This window comes from Cupressus sempervirens, chromosome 10 (genome assembly GCF_028749045.1).
Source record: "Cupressus sempervirens isolate cs-2001-9-10 chromosome 10, ASM2874904v1, whole genome shotgun sequence".
Taxonomy (NCBI): Eukaryota; Viridiplantae; Streptophyta; class Pinopsida; order Cupressales; family Cupressaceae; genus Cupressus; species Cupressus sempervirens.
In genome coordinates, this window is record NC_143127.1 from 287074989 (window position 1) to 287093248 (window position 18260).

The following is an 18260-nucleotide window of genomic DNA, read 5'->3' on the forward strand; positions in this document are numbered from 1 at the left end:
GTGGCATACTTAGAGTAGCAGTTCGATGAGCTCTCCAGATATAGCCACCTAGGACCGGGTGTAGATTCTTTAAATTTGAATAGTTTTAATGATTGTCAGATTTCAATAATAGGTAGTAGGCAGTTTCGGATTCTTATCCTTTTTTGGATAGAAGACAGAAAAGAAACATGTGGCCTACTGCATGATTGTTAGAGTCCAATAATAGGTGGTTGACGGTTTTCGGTTTCTTATCCTTTTCTTGGATAGAAGACGAAAAAATGTAACTCATCCTTTTATTAGAAAAGGAGAGTCAGTTTTAAATAGGTAAGGAGGCCATGTAAGGGATATTCGAGCTTGATTAGAAGAGAAAGTTCAGTTTTTGTGTATGTCTTGTTCAGCAATAGAGCAATTTTTTTTTTTTTGGTTTTTTGGATTAGATCTACACTGTTACGTATTGGAATGATGTCTGAAAGGAAAGCGGCATTATAATTATTTCCATTTACTGTTCAATTCCTTCTGTACGAGGCTGGTTATTACGAGGAGAGCCAAAGCAAGTAGACCGCACTAAGAGGACCGAAAATCAACCCTCCTTTTGGTACTGTTAGTAGCGGAACTTTGAAAGAGCTTTGACAGATTTTGTCAGGTTATATGGAGTTGCTGAGTCGAATTGCGCAACCTGTGGGCTGAAGAAAATTGTTCGCATCAAGGAAGATCAAATTCGTATGAAAAGGTAGAACTTTTCATTGGGAATTTCGAGCGGGAGTTGAAGACACAGTGAGAAGTGCGAGTTCCCAAACTCCCTCAGGCAGAATTCGCATTCAAACTTTCTCAAGACTGAATCGCTGCCGTTAGACTTGCTCTCCTCGTCTTCTTCAAAGGTTGGAGATTGCGGTGTTTTTCAAGCATCGAGTTTACAATACAATGGCGCCTGATCGCTACCCATGCGGAGGTTGCATGTAGATCTTCGTGGAAAAGAAGACCACGAGGAAGGCGTTGTAGAAAAGTTGCCAGGCAACGGGGAAGGAGCAGCTGCGAACATCCATGATATTTATATATTATCTTGAAGTCGATTCGAGTACGATCCTGGCTGATTGATGTACGTGCCCCCTTGAAGTAACTCAGTCGAGTGATTATTCCTCCTGAGCTTTCCAAGGTGTGGCTCTGCATCATTTTTGGTATCAGAGCTTGAGAGTTGCAGGTTGTGAAGTTATATGTTGAACGCCCCTGATCAGGATTCTTCAGTAGGGTCAAGCAAGATGGTGACCAATGCAGAGTTAGCGAAGAAGGTCGAGGAGCAAGAAGAAATTCTCCAGAACGAGAATAGAGAGTTGAAGGAGATAGTGGCAGAACTAGCCAGTAAGTTGGAATATATGCAGACTATAGTTGAGAAGAAAGACATGAAAGAAGGAATGGAAGAAGAAGAAGATGTACCTGACAGTGAAGAAGATAGAATAGCTGAGAACGAGAGGCCATTTTTTAAAGCTTTAAAGGCTTTGGGAGGAGAACCCATTGACTTACCTATGTTTACAGGAAAGATGGACGCTGAATTAGTGTTGGAATGGATTGAAGCCTTGGAGAATCATTTTGAATGTGAAAAAGTTTTAGAGTCACAGCAAGTTAAATTGGCCAAGTACAGAATGAAGGGAGCAGCCCTTACATGGTGGAATTTCGTGCAAGAGGAAAGGGTAAAGGAAGGTAAGAGGAAGATCTGTTCGTGGAAGAAGATGGTGTCGATGATAAGAGAAACGTACCTCCCTGAAGATTATGAGGTACAGTTGCATCAGAAAAGGCAGAATCTCAGACAAAGGGATATGGATGTCTGTACTTATATAGAAGAATTTCAGAAGTTAAGTCTAAGGTCAAAATTCGCAGAACCTGAGAGTATCAAGGTAGCAAGATACCTAAACGGTTTGAGGATAAACATACAAGAAGAGTTGCAGTTGCTGAGTCCAAACACCGTCACTAAATGCTATCAGCTAGCTTTGAAGGTAGAAGAGAAAATCAAAAGGAGACAAGAAAATAGTAACAGAGGCAGAGGAAGACAACCATTCAGAGGAAGAGGAAGGAGTTCAAATTTTCAGCCCCAACCGGAGATGCATAATGAAGTTAATAATTTTGATAATTTCAGAGAAAGTTTCATAGGTAGAAGGCCAAATTTCAGAAGAAGATCACCAGGAAGGACGAATGGACCAATAAGATGCTACAACTGTGATCAGGAAGGTCATATGGCATACAAATGTCCAGCAAAAGCAAGCTCTAGTACTCAGGGCGAAAGAAGAATACACCTAGCACAAGAAGCAGATTTACAAGAAGACTCAGACAGTCGTGGTTGTCCGGAAAAAGGGGAAGTACTTATGATGAGAAGAACATTGTTAAAAAGGCCTGTCAGAGAAGAACCACCACAAAGGAAGTCCATTTTCAGAACTACCTGTAAATCTGGAGGAAAAGTTTGTAAGGTACTTGTAGACTCTGGTTCTACAAAAAATTTTGTGTCTCTTGAAATGGTGGAAAAGTTAAAGCTACCGAGAATACAACACCCGTACCCTTACAGAATATCTTGGTTAAATAAAGGGCAACATACTATAGTGGAAGAGCAAGCTTGGGTGGAATTTTAGATCGGAGCCTATAAGGATCGATTATTGTTTGATATTGTTGATATGGATGCATGCCACTTACTTTTCGGCAGACCATGGCAATATGATCTCAAGGCACATCATGATGGAGTGAAGAATACGTACACCATTACAAAGAATGGAAAGGTCATTGAACTAATACCTTTAGTTGAGCCAAATCAAGAAGAATCAAAAGCCGCAGATGCCAAAATTATGATGATGGGTAAGAAAGAATTCTTGAAAGAAGTGAAAGGAAATAACAGCCCACTCTTTGCACTGGTTCCTGTACTCAAAGACAAATTACAGAATGATGTTACAAATCAAACAGAGGAAGAAAATTCAGAGATGGAGTCTTCAAACTTGAAGGTGGAAGTGATAGAAAAGAAGAAGGAAAAGGTACCTGACGAAGTGGAACCAATTTTGGACAAGTACCAAGAAATTATAGCTGATGGAATACCAAAAAGTCTCCCACCAGTGCGAGAAATCAGTCATTGTATTGATCTCATACCAGGATCAACATTACCCAACAAGGTGGCATATAAGCTAACACCGCAACAAAATGAAGAAATGGCAAGACAAATTGAAGAGTTGCTCGAGGCTGGTTTGATTGGTAAAAGTCTAAGCCCATGCGCAGTACCTGCAGTTCTAGCACCAAAGAAAGAAGGAACATGGAGATTATGCACAGATTCAAGAGCACTGAACAAGATCACTATAAGGTATAGATTTCCAATGCCTAGAATAGAAGATTTACTGGATTGTTTAGGAAAAGCGAGATATTTTTCAAAGATTGATTTGAAAAGCGGGTATCATCAGATAAGAATTAGGCCAGGAGATGAATGGAAAACAGCATTTAAGACAAATGAGGGATTGTATGAATGGAAGGTAATGCCATTTGGATTGTTTAACGCTCCTAGTACGTTTATGAGGCTTATGAATGAAGTCTTGAAAGATTTTACAGGGAAGTTTGTGATAGTGTATCTAGATGACATTTTGGTTTTCAGCAAAACAAAAGAGGAGCATCTGAAACACATAGATTCCGTGTTGAGAAGGTTACAAGAGGAAAAGCTAATGATCAATATGGAGAAGTGTAGTTTTATGCAAGAAGAACTGACATACCTTGGCTTTGTGATCTCAAAGGGAACACTCAAGATGGATCAGGATAAGGTAAGTGCAATTCTTTCTTGGCCAACTCCTAGAACTATTGCAGCAGTTAGAAGTTTTCATGGTTTGGCCACTTTCTATAGAAAATTTATCAGAAATTTCAGCTTGATTTGTGCACCTATTTTGAACACTATAAAAGGAGGGCAAAAGTGTAAATTTGTTTGGACAGAAGAAGCCAATAAAGCCTTTGAACTTCTTAAGCAAAAAGTGGCCCGTCAACCAGTCCTGGCATTTCCCGATTTCAATAAAGTCTTTCAGGTTGAATGTGATGCAAGCAACATAGCCATAGGAGGTGTTCTTAGTCAAGAGGACAGACCTGTAGCCTTCTTCAGCGAGAAGCTCAATGAAGCCAAATAGAGATATTCAGCATACGATTTGGAAATGTATGCACTTGTTCAATCCCTGAAGAAATGGAGGCACTATTTGTTACCCAAGGAATTCATTGTATACACAAATAACCAGGCACTTAGTTTCATAAACAGTCAAGAGAAATTGAATCATAGGCACATGAAATGGGTGGAGACATTGCAAGCATTCACATTTTCTATCAAGCACAAGAAGGGAGTAACAAATAAGGTTGCTGATGCATTAAGCAGGAGAACTTTGACTACGTCACAAATTCAGTTGGAAACTACAGGCATTTCAAATCTGAAAGGTATGTATGTTGATGATGTTGATTTCAAAGACATTTATCAGGCATGTATTAATTTGGATGAAAGGTACACTAGAGAATATTCTGATTTTCTGGTACAAGAAGGATTATTGTTCAAGGGAGGACAACTTTGCATCCCAAAGTGTTCAATGAGAGATAACATAATACAGGAGAAACATAGTGGGGCATTATCTGGTCATTTTGGACTAGATAAGACATTAGAGCTGGTTCGTAGACACTATTTTTGGCCAAAGTTACAAAAGGATGTGCGGAAGTTTGTAGAAGAATGCACCATTTGTCAGAAAGGTAAAGGTAAAAGTACCAATGCAGGATTGTATCAGCCCTTACCTATTCCTTCACGACCATGGGAAAGTATTAGTATGGATTTTGTTATGGGATTACCAAGAACTCAGAAGGGGTATGATAGCATTTTTGTTGTTGTGGATAGATTCAGTAAAATGTCACATTTCTTACCGTGTAAATCCACCAAAGATGCATCATACATTGCAGATTTATTTTTCAAGGAAGTAGTGCGAATTCATGGACTACCACTAAATATTGTTTCAGACAGAGATGGCAGATTTGTGGGTCATTTTTGGAGGACTCTTTGGAAGAAACTTGGCACAAATTTATCATTTTCATCTGCATATCATCCGCAGACCGATGGCCAAACAGAAGTTGTCAACAGATCTTTGGGAAATCTATTGAGATGCCTTACAAAACAACATGGAGAAAGGTGGGATTCCGTACTTGCTCAGGCTGAATTCTCATACAATGATACAGTGAATAGAAGCACAGGGAAATCTCCATTTCAGATTGTGTATGGTACACATCCAAGAGGAATTCTCGAGCTGAGGGAACTTCCAAATACTTTTCCAAGTAGTTCACATGCGGAGGAATTTGCTGAAGCTATTAAAGAGGTCCAAGATCAAGTCAAGTTGCAGCTGCAGAACTCAAACCAAAAGTACAAAGCAGTTGCTGATCAGAAAAGAAGAGCAGTACAATTCGAAGTTGGTGATTTAGTATGGGTATATCTGAAGAAAGAGAGGTTACCTCAAACGAAGCATACAAAGTTACTACCTAAGAAGGTTGGTCCTTGTCAAATTCTGGAAAAATATGGACATAATGCCTACAAAGTTCAGTTACCTACAGACATTGGTATTTCACCCATATTCAATATTTGTGATCTCACACGATACAGAGGTTCTGAAACACAAGCCATACAGGAAGATTCAGTAACAGAAGATCTGCAACAACTACCTAAACCAGCGCCACCTCAGTTGGAGAAAATCCTAGATACAAAAATAAAGAGAACTCGTAGACGACAATACACTCAGTATCTAGTCAAATGGAAGAACAAACCAGTGACAGAGGCTATTTGGATGGATGAGCAACAAATTAGCAAACATGGTTCATCAGTTCACGATCTCATCTCAAGTGGACTTGAGATTCTTTCTACAGGGGAGTATGCTGCAGTAGCAAAACGAGAAATAGAATAGGAAAGTTTTATGTTTTGTATGTTTTAAAATTAATGTTTTCAATAAACGTCCTACATGTGGTGGCATACCTAGAGTAGCAGTTCGATGAGCTCTCCAGATATAGCCACCTAGGACCGGGTGTAGATTCTTTAAATTTGAATAGTTTTAATGATTGTCAGATTTCAATAATAGGTAGTAGGCAGTTTCGGATTCTTATCCTTTTTTGGATAGAAGACGGAAAAGAAACATGTGGCCTACTGCATGATTGTCAGAGTCCAATAATAGGTGGTTGACGGTTTTCGGTTTCTTATCCTTTTCTTGGATAGAAGACGAAAAAATGTAACTCATCCTTTTATTAGAAAAGGAGAGTCAGTTTTAAATAGGTAAGGAGGCTATGTAAGGGATATTCGAGTTTGATTAGAAGAGAAAGTTCAGTTTTTGTGTATGTCTTGTTCAGCAATAGAGCAATTTTTTTTTTTTGGTTTTTTGGATTAGATCTATACTGTTACGTATTGGAACGATGTCTGAAAGGAAAGCGGCATTATAATTATTTCCATTTACTGTTCAATTCCTTCTGTACGAGGCTGGTTATTACGAGAAGAGCCAAAGCAAGTAGACCGCACTAAGAGGACCGAAAATCAACCCTCCTTTTGGTACTGTTAGTAGCGGAACTCTGAAAGAGCTTTGACAGATTTTGTCAGGTTATATGGAGTTGCTGAGTCGAATTGCGCAACCTGTGGGCTGAAGAAAATTGTTCGCATCAAGGAAGATCAGATTCGTATGAAAAGGTAGAACTTTTCATTGGGAATTTCGAGCGGGAGTTGAAGACACAGTGAGAAGTGCGAGTTCCCAAACTCCCTCAGGCAGAATCCGCATTCAAACTTTCTCAAGACTGAATCGCTGCCGTTAGACTTGCTCTCCTCGTCTTCTTCAAAGGTTGGAGATTGCGGTGTTTTTCAAGCATCGAGTTTACAATACAATGGCGCCCGATCGCTACCCATGCGGAGGTTGCATGTAGATCTTCGTGGAAAAGAAGACCACGAGGAAGGCGTTGTAGAAAAGTTGCCATGCAACGGGGAAGGAGCAGCTACGAACATCCATGATATTTATATATTATCTTGAAGTCGATTCGAGTACGATCCTGGCTGATTGATGTACGTGCCCCCTTGAAGTAACTCAATCGAGTGATTATTCCTCCTAAGCTTTCCAAGGTGTGGCTCTGCATCACTTTGAATGCCTTGAATTGGGTTACTTGAAACTTGGATGTTTCAAAAATTGCAATTGGAGTTTTCATAGTTGAATGTTGTCCTTGATCATGTGAGACCGGGATTCTTTTCTCCTACAAAATGAAATAATCAACATAAGAATTACGTAAAAATGGTTTCATATTTTCTCTCTTAAACTTTGTCCCTCTTAAAAAAAATCTTCTCTCTAACATCCTTGTGCCTCTTTCTATGATTCTTCAAACTCTTCACAAATTCATCTCTCTAGAAAGACATTTTCTCTCTCCAAAACTCTCTTCAAAACTCCACACCTTTCTCTAATTCTTTAAATTCACTTTGTCACTCATTTTCTCTTATTTTCCAAGAATTCCTCTTTTGTTGTTTATCTTCATCAACATTTCTCAACCCATGGGTGCACACTTGAAGGGGGTGAAATTTGAGATTTGGAGAGAGGATTTTCAGACTTAGCCAAATTTTATCTATTTCTTGCAATTTCTTCTATGGAGGAGAAATTTTCCAACACTGGCAATTTTTTAATCTTTGAAGGAGAGATTTTCCAATACAACCATTTTTTCTTCCATAAAGGAAATTTTTTCCTACATTCAAACCATTTTTTCATCTTTGAGGAGAAATTGTTCAACACGTAGCCATTTTTTCATTGTTGAAGGAGAAATGTTCAAACACTTACTTCATTTTGCACTCATATGCAGTTTTTGGCTTTAGGTGGACTTTTCTTATGTTAATGGATTTTCCTTCATTCTATGGAATCTGTGCTTGGGTGCGGTTTTTGACTTTAGGCGAACTTTTCTTGTTTTGAAGGATTTTCTTCATTCCATGGAATTTGTGTTTGGGTGCGGTTTTGGGCTTTAGGCAAACTTATCTCTTTCAATATTGTGGTTCTCTCTGTATATATTTTTTGAGACGTTCTTCAAACTTAGCCATGTTTCAAGTGTTTTGCATGCCTTTCCATTCTTGGCTATTTTAAGGGTGTTTCTAGACTTAACCATTTTCTAATTGACTGCCTCGCTTGCTCATGCTTCTATATATAGAACAGTGAAATGGATACCCTTTGTCTTGTTATCAGCCATAGCTCACTTGTGGCCAAAATAGACTTACCAAAAATAGACTTTCTAAAAATAGTAAGTTGCTCCAATGTCAAAAAAAGGTCAATTTGAGAGGTAGTGAAACTAAAAATAATAATTTCCAAAAATAGCAAGCATGTCAAGACTGTTTACTGTACAGGGTAAAAGGGTACTTAACACATGTAGTGTAGTAAGATATAACACAGTATAGATACTTTATTCATATATGCAATATGCACTCAATGCTTACAATCTGGTTATGATGATTATGATGATTACAATGACGTTCCAAAGTCCCTTCCAGATGATGTACATATACTTTCTTGAAGGGGTGAGTCAACAGGCACGTGCCCGTTCGGATACTGTTCTATCTATCGGCTACAATATAGAATTTACCGACAACATCATCCCCCCCAAAAAAGTTAAGTCGTCTCCAAACAACAATTACAAAATTACTGAGATAGATTAACACAATGAAATACATTAATTGTGACTAACATAATAGATCACATTCACATTCCTCCTGTGCCTGCACCAAACTGTTCTCAAAAACACGTTGCATCTGTAGCCTTTGCTAACATCATATTGTCTCCTTAGCCAATTTGACCTTGATAGCCATCTGTGCCGCCTTATCTGCTTTTGACTCTTGGGTACGCTGAGCCAATTGTCGCTCTACTACCTCCAACTGACAGCCTCAAGTCCAACACCTACTCGAAGTGCCTCAAAGCATAGCACCCCTCTCGAAAGGCTTGCTCTAGTGCTCTCTTCACCTTTGGCATATAAACACTCCATGCCTGCAGCAGCTCCAGGTCTCATCAACTGGTCACACTTCCCAAGACTGATAACTGAACTGACTGGGGTCAGCGGGGTCGAGGGGCAGTGCCTCTGCAGGGTTTTTGGGCAGAAACTCAGGTGCGCTCCCTGTCGTGATACAGGATGGGGTCGAGGGGTAGCGTCCCTGTCGCTAAGACCAAATTAGCACCCTCAAACCCACACAAAAGTCCATGGAACACACCATTTTTGTGATTTTCTTCTAATCCCATACTCTTTCTGCCAACTGCTTGTGTTTTACTACCTATTTATGTCCTTCCCTTCCCTTCGGTATCATACGTTATTCATTGTGAACATTTTTCATTTGTCGTCTTCGTTTTTATTTAAGAACCTTTCTATCACCCTTCCGCTGTGTCTGTATGGTGTTTCAAATGTTCTATTTTCTCTGATTTTGCCTTTGCTCCACTGCTGTACGGCTGCATTCTTCTGTCCAGTGTGGCCATATAGATGAATTAATGTTCTCCCAGGTCTGGTACGGCTGATCCTAGACTCTGTAACCCCTTATTGCAGGGTTGTACGACTTAATTTCTCCCTCTAATGTTGTTTGTACGGCTTTATATTCCCTTTTTCCTTAGCTGTCTAGGTTTTTTTATATCTTATAATACCTTAACTGGCCGTTCGATGATCTACGTGGGCCGTACAGTGTCCTTGCCAGTTCTTGTGTGCCGTACAACAATTACTCTCTTCCTATGTCATACGGTATGTTAGTATACTTCCTCCTGTGCCCTTTTGAGTGCTGTACAGTGTACCCCTTCAACCTTCTCTTGCCGTATGACAACCTTGCCTGTCTGTATGGTGAATTTCTTCTCCCTTAGTCCATACGGCTTTGCTCTTCAGGTGCTGCCGTACGGTCCTTTCATAAGCCTCCTGTTCTTTAGCTATACGGTGATGTCTTTGCTATATGAATGCTTCCAAAAGCCGTGCAACGTTTTTCTTGTGCTCTTTGCTTGCCTGGAGGCCGTATGATGCAATGTTTAGATGATGGCTTACCTCTATAGTTGCTTGTTGTACGGCTGTACGATATTTATTGTTTCCTAAGTCCATATGTCCGTACGATGACTTAAATATTTCAGTTGATGGCCTTACCTTTCTATCTGCTGGTCGTATGGTTTATCTGCTTCTCCTCTACTGCTTTATGCCGTATGGTGTTCGGATTTTTGGTTTGTCTTGCTCTCTTAGGCCGTACTATCCTCTTTCGGCTCCCTGTTACCATACGTCATCCTTCTTCCAGTTAAGGACCTTGTGGTACCTTTATCCTTTCAATTAATAACCGTACGGTACCCTCTTCCTGTATGGTGTTTATATATTATTCAGTTCCCCTTTATTTTGTTGTCGCTCAAATAATCTTTTTTTATATTTATTTACTTGCTTCCTCCTTTATGGCCATACTATAAAAATCCCAATACTTATACATTATTTATACTTACTTATTTACATATATACATTATTTACTATTGTTATTCTCTCTTAGTTGTTCGTTCACGGAGGTGCGTTATTTCTTTCATGATAGACTTTCAGCTTCGACCCATTTACTGCATCGACTACTTCCTTCCCGTCGAGCGTCCATAATTTTATTGCTTTGTTATTGTCCACTTCGCGGATTTTAAATGGCTCGATCCACTTTATTTTAAATTTGCCTAGTGGTCTGATCTCGTTGTGCCCATTATACTTCAACACTAGTTGTCTCGATTGAAATCTGTTCAACTTCAAGTGCTTGTCGTGCCATGCCTTATGCCTGTTCTGTGTAACTTTCGTGACCCATTGTGCCTGCAGTCGTTGCTCATGCAGTTTATTTAAATTATACAAACTAACTCTCAAGCTTTCCATATCTCCTAGCTTATTTTCAATTGCAATTCTCTAACTTGGTACCATGAATTCTGTCGGCTGCCACTCCTTGCTATCAATAACTATATTCTTGATTCTAGAACCTTCACTCCGTATTGTTGCAATTTTTATTAAGCCTTTCCTCTTTGTTTCTTGTGCAGACCATACAATGTGTTTTCCTTGCCGTCGGTACCTTTCTACTAAATCCGTGGTACAGTGTAACCTTTTCTTTCCGCGCAGTCCATTCACCGTGTACTGTACGGTGGAATTTTTCCTTTTTCTAGGTTCGTACAATATGCTCTTCCTCTTGTATTGGCCATACAATATGTTTTTTCCTTCAACTTCAGCCGTAACCATCTTGCCTTCTTTCACTTCTCTGTATTCCTCTGGACATTCATTTTCCTCTCCTTTCTTTTCTTCGTCGACCCTTAACATATTACAGCTCGGGAAGAGCTCGTAATCCTCCATCTGCCAATGGAGTAGGCCGTTCACCGAGTCTAGATCGTCATCATTCGACCCTCCTAGTCTCAATACTCCTTTGTCTGGTTTCATTCTCTTCTTCCCCTCATGTCACCTTCGCTTTCACCTTTGAAATTTGATGACGCTGCCTCCTCACCTACCATCTGTGTATGCAAGTCAATTACAAATCTTCGGCCTTCACGTTCCATGGATAGGGTATTTCGTTTCCAATCATGTTTCACTTTTGCTTGCACCAACCAACTCCGTCCAAGAATAGCATCATGCCCTTTTCTTTTTAGTGGAATGACCACGAAATCTAACATAAATGGTTGCGTTCTGATGGTTACCGATTGTGCCATCAAGGTTCCCAACAGTTTGATTCCGTGTTGATCTGTTGTGAGTAACTGGAATGTAGGTGGCCACAGCATAGGTTGTCCCAACTTTTTCCATATATCTTCTAGTAACACGTTCACGCCTAACCCTCCGTTGACAATTGTGTCTGTAAGTACAGTTCGTAGAATGCCCATCTCAACTATTGCCGGATGCCTTCCCATCGTGAGTGCCAGTAGCATTGTGTCTGTTGCAATTGCTCAGCTGCCCTCCTTTCCTGTTTCCTCTATTGCTTTCGAAAGTGGTGTCATATTTCGAATCATCGTCCGTAATTGAGGCATTGTAAGAAGGTCATTTAATTTTATAGGTACTTATATTTGCATTACTTGCCTTATCATGTTTTGTTTAGCCAGGTTCCTCTTTGAGGTATCAACAGTGTCTTTTACTTGCCACTTCCCTGTTTCCATCTGTTTTTCCAACTTCGTTCGTACTTGCTGCAACCTCTTCTTTTCTTCCTCTACATCAGGGTACTTTGCCTTCTTAGCTTGCTCATGCGTAATGGCTAGTGCTTCCTCATCACATGTTTCAATGGTTAACAAATTCATCCCCTGCTTCGGGCATTTCGAATCTTCATGGTCTCCTGGACCACACCATCTGCATAATAGCTGTGGTGTCTCTTTTGTGGTACAATCTTTGGCGAAGTGCTCTCAGAGGTTGCACGCACGACACTATTATCGGCCGTCCACTTGCGTTGTACTGTATGCCACTTTGGCCTCCATTGTTATTATTGTTATTATTACCACCCCTTCCGTGCTGGTTATTGTTGCGATATTCTCCTGAAGTTGCATTGTTGTTTGTGTTTGTTCTGGTGGACACTTCCTGTGTCAGTAATACTTGCTTGTGTCCTTTTGACTTCATATTAAACGGTCACTCCTTTATGGAATGTCCCGCAACCTGGTAGATATCACAGAATTGTTTCTTCGGGCATGAGCCCTTTGTGTGGCCTTCCTCTTTACAGTCCGTACACCACAATTCTCCCTTCACCGAGTTAGCATTCTTTTTCAGAGTTTTAAATTCTTTCATCATTTGTAGCATATCTTTCTAAAATGCTTGAACTTTCTTGCTTGATTCTTCATCGCTGCTGCTACTTTTGGACGAGGAATTGTTTGAATCTGATGATTTGTGCTTCTTGCTTTTTGTTTGTTCACTCTCTAGATCCATCACCCGATTATACGCATTTGCGTATGATGCTTCATTTTCTTCTTCAAAGCCGGCCGTAGCCCCTCAACAAACCATCGTTTCTTCAATCCATTAGTCGATTGGCTCTCCATCTTCCCCACCAACTCTTTCAATCGTCTTGCATAGGCATGGATCGTTTCGTGCTTTCCCTACGTTGTGTTGTATATTTCTGCTACAATTTCGTTATCATCCCGTAGCAGTCGAAACTCTGCTGTGAACTCCTTTCTGACTTCTGCCCATGTTATCAATTTCTGAGGGTCGACATCCGCAAACTAATCAATTGCCACACCCTGCAGGGTTGCTGGAAATTGTCGGACCCAATCATCCTCGTCTGTTACACCATTTGCTGTCCATATTGTTTCACACGTCTTGCAGTGTCCAATCGGATTTGCTGTCTCGTCACCATTAAACTTTGACAATTTCTCCTTTGGTCCTGCCATTGCTACTTTCTTTTGATTCTGTGGTACTTGCTATGTACCCACGTTGTTCTGAGCACCCACGCTATTCAGAGTACCCGCGTTGTTCTGAGCACCCGTGTTGTTCTGAGCACCTACGCTGTTTTGCACAACGTTGCTGCTTTGGACAATTGCCCTACTTCCAACAACTGCGTTACCCGGTGAGAAAAGATCTTCCTCAAGCGAAGTTGTTCGATTCTCTGCTTGTATTCATTCATCAGGTGTATCAAGAATGAAGAGTTCACTCCACGCTCGTGCTCCTTCGGCACTTTGAGCCGTGCGAGTTGCTTCCCTTCCGTTTGGACGCTCTACCCTTTGTGTATACAAGTTAAGGAACTCCTTCTGTGTCTCTTCCACCAAATTCAATTGTTGTCGAGTCTCTTCTAGCAATTCCTCGACACTCCTTGGTCTGCTAGGTGAATGCACTTCCTCCATCTGTGCTCCTTCACCCCCTTAGTGCTTGTCGACAATCTACTGAAGCTTTTGTCTGTGCTCCACCTATTGTGCTAAAATTAAAACTTTCTGTGCTGTGCATATTTCATCTTTATCTTTTATCTTATTCCTATCCTTGTTAAGCAGATTTGACATTATTCTTCATAACATTTCTTTCGTTCCAGGTTCGATTGGCAATGGCGCCAAATGTTTACCGTACAGGGTAAAAGGATACTTATCGCATGTAGTATAGTAAGATATAACACAGAACAGATACTTTATTCATATATGCAATATGCTCGTTATAATGATTCTGATCATGATGATCTCAAATCCCTTCCAGATTGTGTACATATACTTTCCCGAAGGGGTGACTCAACCGTCACGCGCCCTTTCGGATACAATTCTACTCGTCAGCTACAATATAGAATTTACTGACAACATAGAAGATCTCCTATTTGGCATACCAGCTTCTTAAGGTCCGAGTTAGGCGCCTAACTGAAGTTTAGGCAGAGTTACAGTTCATTGTAGAACATTCCACAATATGCAGAAGTTTCCTGGATAGCTCTCATCTTTAGAGATTTAGGATGATGATTTTGCAAGTGCCAAGCCTTAATAGCAGGAGATATTAAAATATATTTTCTTATAAATAAAGATCGGCAATGCGTACCTCTGTTTACAAATATTTCAGGTCTAAGGAACTTTTGACTTTTGTTCTTAATAGTCTATGTCTCTCCACAGTATGGTAGGGGTTTCACTGATTAATTTTCTTTACCTATAAAAGCATTGAAATATACTAGTAGAGTTCTAAATCTACTCCTTTGGTTTGTGTCAGTGTCATCTCGAGTCTACAGATTAGATGCTGAAGGGTATTGAAGTTAACGCTAGTTCTTCCTATTTTAACAAAGATCAAGCTCTCAAATGCATTAACTTTGATGGTCTTAAAGACCTACAACACACGGGCCTTTGGGAACGATAAAGTTGAATTTACAGCTTTTAAGGTTCAATGGATGCAAAGCCTAAGTCTTTAGCAGAAACTCCAAATAGTACTCTCTATCCAAAAATAAATAAACCTTGAGAATATATTTTGCATGCTATTTGTCTAATGATTTGTTCTGCTACTTGAGGCCTAATAATGCTAAAAGAAGGCGTGATAGATGGTGAGCAGTATTGGCGCTCCAAATTCCTAAAATATGCTAATTAATTGTGACATTCAGAAATAAGTTGATTTGCTTCCAATTTACAGTGACTGTGTGATAAGATATGTAAAAATTGCAGAGGAATTATGCCACTATACAAGGTCTTAAATTGCAAAATTGGATTTGTCTAAAAATATGCTAGAGCTTCTTTTAGAATAGCTGTTTAAAATGCGAAAAAAAAGAAGAGGGAATAAGCTAATACCACTCATCATTTGAGGATTAAATGGATACGGGCTGCTTATCTATTGTCATAATATGCAAATGGTAAGGAAGTACTGCCTGGTCTATCAACATGTTTCAAGTTTTCAAAAGAATTTTGCTTCACGGCTATGTATTTATTGATCTCTTAGGCCAGTAATTTGTTATTCATCTGAATGCATGCCACCCTTTAGGTATTAGAGTTTGAAATTATCCATATAGAAGAGAGCCTTCTGATGAGCTCTTTAATTGCTGGTTTTGTATTCAGTTTGGTTGAAGTTGTCTTTGCTTTTCTTATTTGTTGGGAGATTCAACAATGTTGAGTTAGCAAAATCATTATTTTGAATGGCTTTTAAACATATCTTCTGTCAGTTTAAGTGCATGTGGAGTATAAGTGTATTTCATGGTAACTGGGAGACATGTCTGCCACCTCCTGAGATGCTGAAATGTGTCTCAAAGTCAGACACATTTTTAGGACATGGCAACTGGGAGACATGTGTCCCACCTTCTGAGATGCTGAAATGTGTCTCAAAGTCAGACACATTTTTAGGACAGGAGACATCCTCGTAATGCCCTGGCACACAGGGTTCTCTTCACCACCATCTCCCACTGTCGCCGAAGCTTCCTGACCAGGAAATGATGTCTCCAGCCAGAAAACTTAGGGGTAATCTTAAAGGCAAAAAAGTAAAGCAGATAAATAAAATAAGCCTGCATAGTGTTTCATTCTGATATTTTGGATGGTACAAAAATCCATGCAAAGTTGTAGGTGATCATATCTACTGACAGTGTAGACTTTTTGAGGACATAAACAGTTGTATGATTGTTTTCCTGTCATTGTAGTGGTCTAAGGAGACATTGCCTTTATTGATTGATCTACTGTTCTTGTTCTTAAAGTTCCATGTCATGATATTTTCTGGTAATTGTTAAATTATATTTAAAAAGGCATCTCTAAGTGTCACCATTTCCTGTTTTTGAAAATTAGCCATACTGGTACAAGTAGCAGTCTCTGGCCTCTCCAAGTAACCCCATCTCCTGGTGACTATGGAAATTATTTTTGTTAAATGATCTAGATTAATGGATTTATTCATTCATCGATGCCTTGCTTGCCAAAATATGTATCATAAAATTTTAACTTCAAGGAGAGGAAGAAACCTTAGGACATTTAATTTTTACCCAAGGCAATACTTGATCACATAGATGCCATTCTAGATAGGAATTGTAAATTTATAAAAGCATAGTGGTGGCAAAGTTTATTATCTTAGCACGGATTACTGGAATTGGAAAACTGTTATGTGCCTTGGAGATTTGGCATATGGTTCACCATATTACTCATGCCCTTTATTTTTCTTATGAAATTATTCAGTTGGACTCTTTCTGAGTGAAAGCTTGGGATGGGCTCTCCTTTGTTTTAAATATCTAATATTGTATATGTTAATTTTGCAGTTATGTTTGCCAGGGTGTACTAGAGTAAGTGCAGAAGGCATTGTACAGATGGTTAAGGATCACACAAAAAAGAATAGAAATGGAATGCTTGGTTTGAGGCATTTAAGGATCCGTGGTCTTTATGGTCTAACAAAAGATCACCTTGATAACTTGAAGTCCTCTGTGAATGGTGGTTTACAGCAGCAAACAGTGTCGGTTAAGCCTCAGTTCTATCATAATGGTCACTATTCATTTACATATGATGATGATCGTTCAATTGATGTTGAAGTTTGCCCAAAATGTGATAATGCAAGGCTTGTCTATGATTGCACCAGAGAAAGGTGTCAGCAAAGAAAAGATCATAAGCTTCAACAATGTCGTGGATGTATATTTTGCATTGCTCGTTGTGAAGAGTGTGGAAGGTGCATTGATGATAATGAATATGAAGAAACATTCTGTTTAGATCTGTTGTGTTCTTCCTGTTGGCTCCAACTCCCAAAGTGCTCAGAATGCAACAGACCTGGTTGTGGGAGACATGCAGATCACTTCATGAGAAAGTCAGATACCACTTTTGTCTGTGGTGATTGTAGGGGTGTGTCAGCTGGCAATTTAGGACCAGATTTTCATGGTTTTGTCTGATTCTTTGCAAATCCATTTGATTTCTTAAATTTCCATTTATTCTTTATGAAGTCATGTACAGCAATAACTTTTTACTGTAATCCATATATCAGTCATGAGAAAGTCAAATGTGAATAGAAGGCGAATGGCCTTTGGGTGGTAAAACTACATCTACCCATGGCCAAAATTTTTGACTCATTTATATGTCCTAATAAAAATGGACCTTCGGAAGTGCCGATGGTCCTCCCAAAAATACCTTGATTTAATTAGACAATCTATCATTGTCTTCAGTTCAATGTATGTCTTTTTTCCCTTCATTTTAAAGATGGTTAAGGCTATGAGCATTGCTGTCTCGATGTGGAACAGACACCAGTTATTGTCTTTGTATATATTTTGCTGATGCTCTGGGCATCCAACATGACAGACTTGATTGTATATTCATTGATATCAATATATATGATTTGTACAAATGTAGAAAATTTTGTATGTAACCCATTGTGAGTTAACTGGCCCTTTCCTAGATGGGATTGTAATATCAAACTTTGTCATCTTAGATTCAAGCAGATTATTTGAGATAATGAGGCAAGTGAATCTCTCTTTTATCAAAGTATCCCTCACAGTTATTCATGATGCTGATTGTCACTCTTTCCTTTGCTGTTGAGGCATTTTTTACATAGAATTTACACGACAGTGAATGTTGATGTTAGATATTCATAGGATAACAAGTGATAGCACACACATAATAGTTGCTGCATCATTTTTATAATTGGGAATCATAATGATTATTCTTTATTAGCAAAATGGTATACATTGAAATCAAAAGAAGACAAATAACGTAGAATTAACTCTTTTTTTTGTTGGCCGTTTATGAAAGTTGCTGAAAACAGTGATAACTACAAGGATCAACAAAACAGATAACCATGTCTAGTAGTCACTAGAAACAGTAGCAGTAAACCATCTTTGATTTAGAAACAGTAACAAGGAAAACTCAACCCAAACAAACCAGATCTTATTTAGGGAAATCAAACTTGAATTGCAGAATCTGGCCTTAAAAGGAGGCATGGCA

The 18260-nt window shown here is 39.3% G+C and overlaps 1 protein-coding gene across 1 annotated transcript in view; it reads left to right on the forward strand.

The window, feature by feature from the left end:
• The window catches only part of LOC149533774 (uncharacterized), a 32650-nt gene extending 14965 nt beyond the window's left edge, over window positions 1-17685 (forward strand). Inside the window, exon 2 of the mRNA XM_089804208.1 lies at window positions 16598-17685. Coding sequence (XP_089660334.1) covers window positions 16598-17215 — 618 coding nt within the window. The 3' untranslated portion in view covers window positions 17216-17685. The remainder of the gene's footprint in view (window positions 1-16597) is intronic.
• Window positions 17686-18260: the final 575 nt, after the last annotated feature.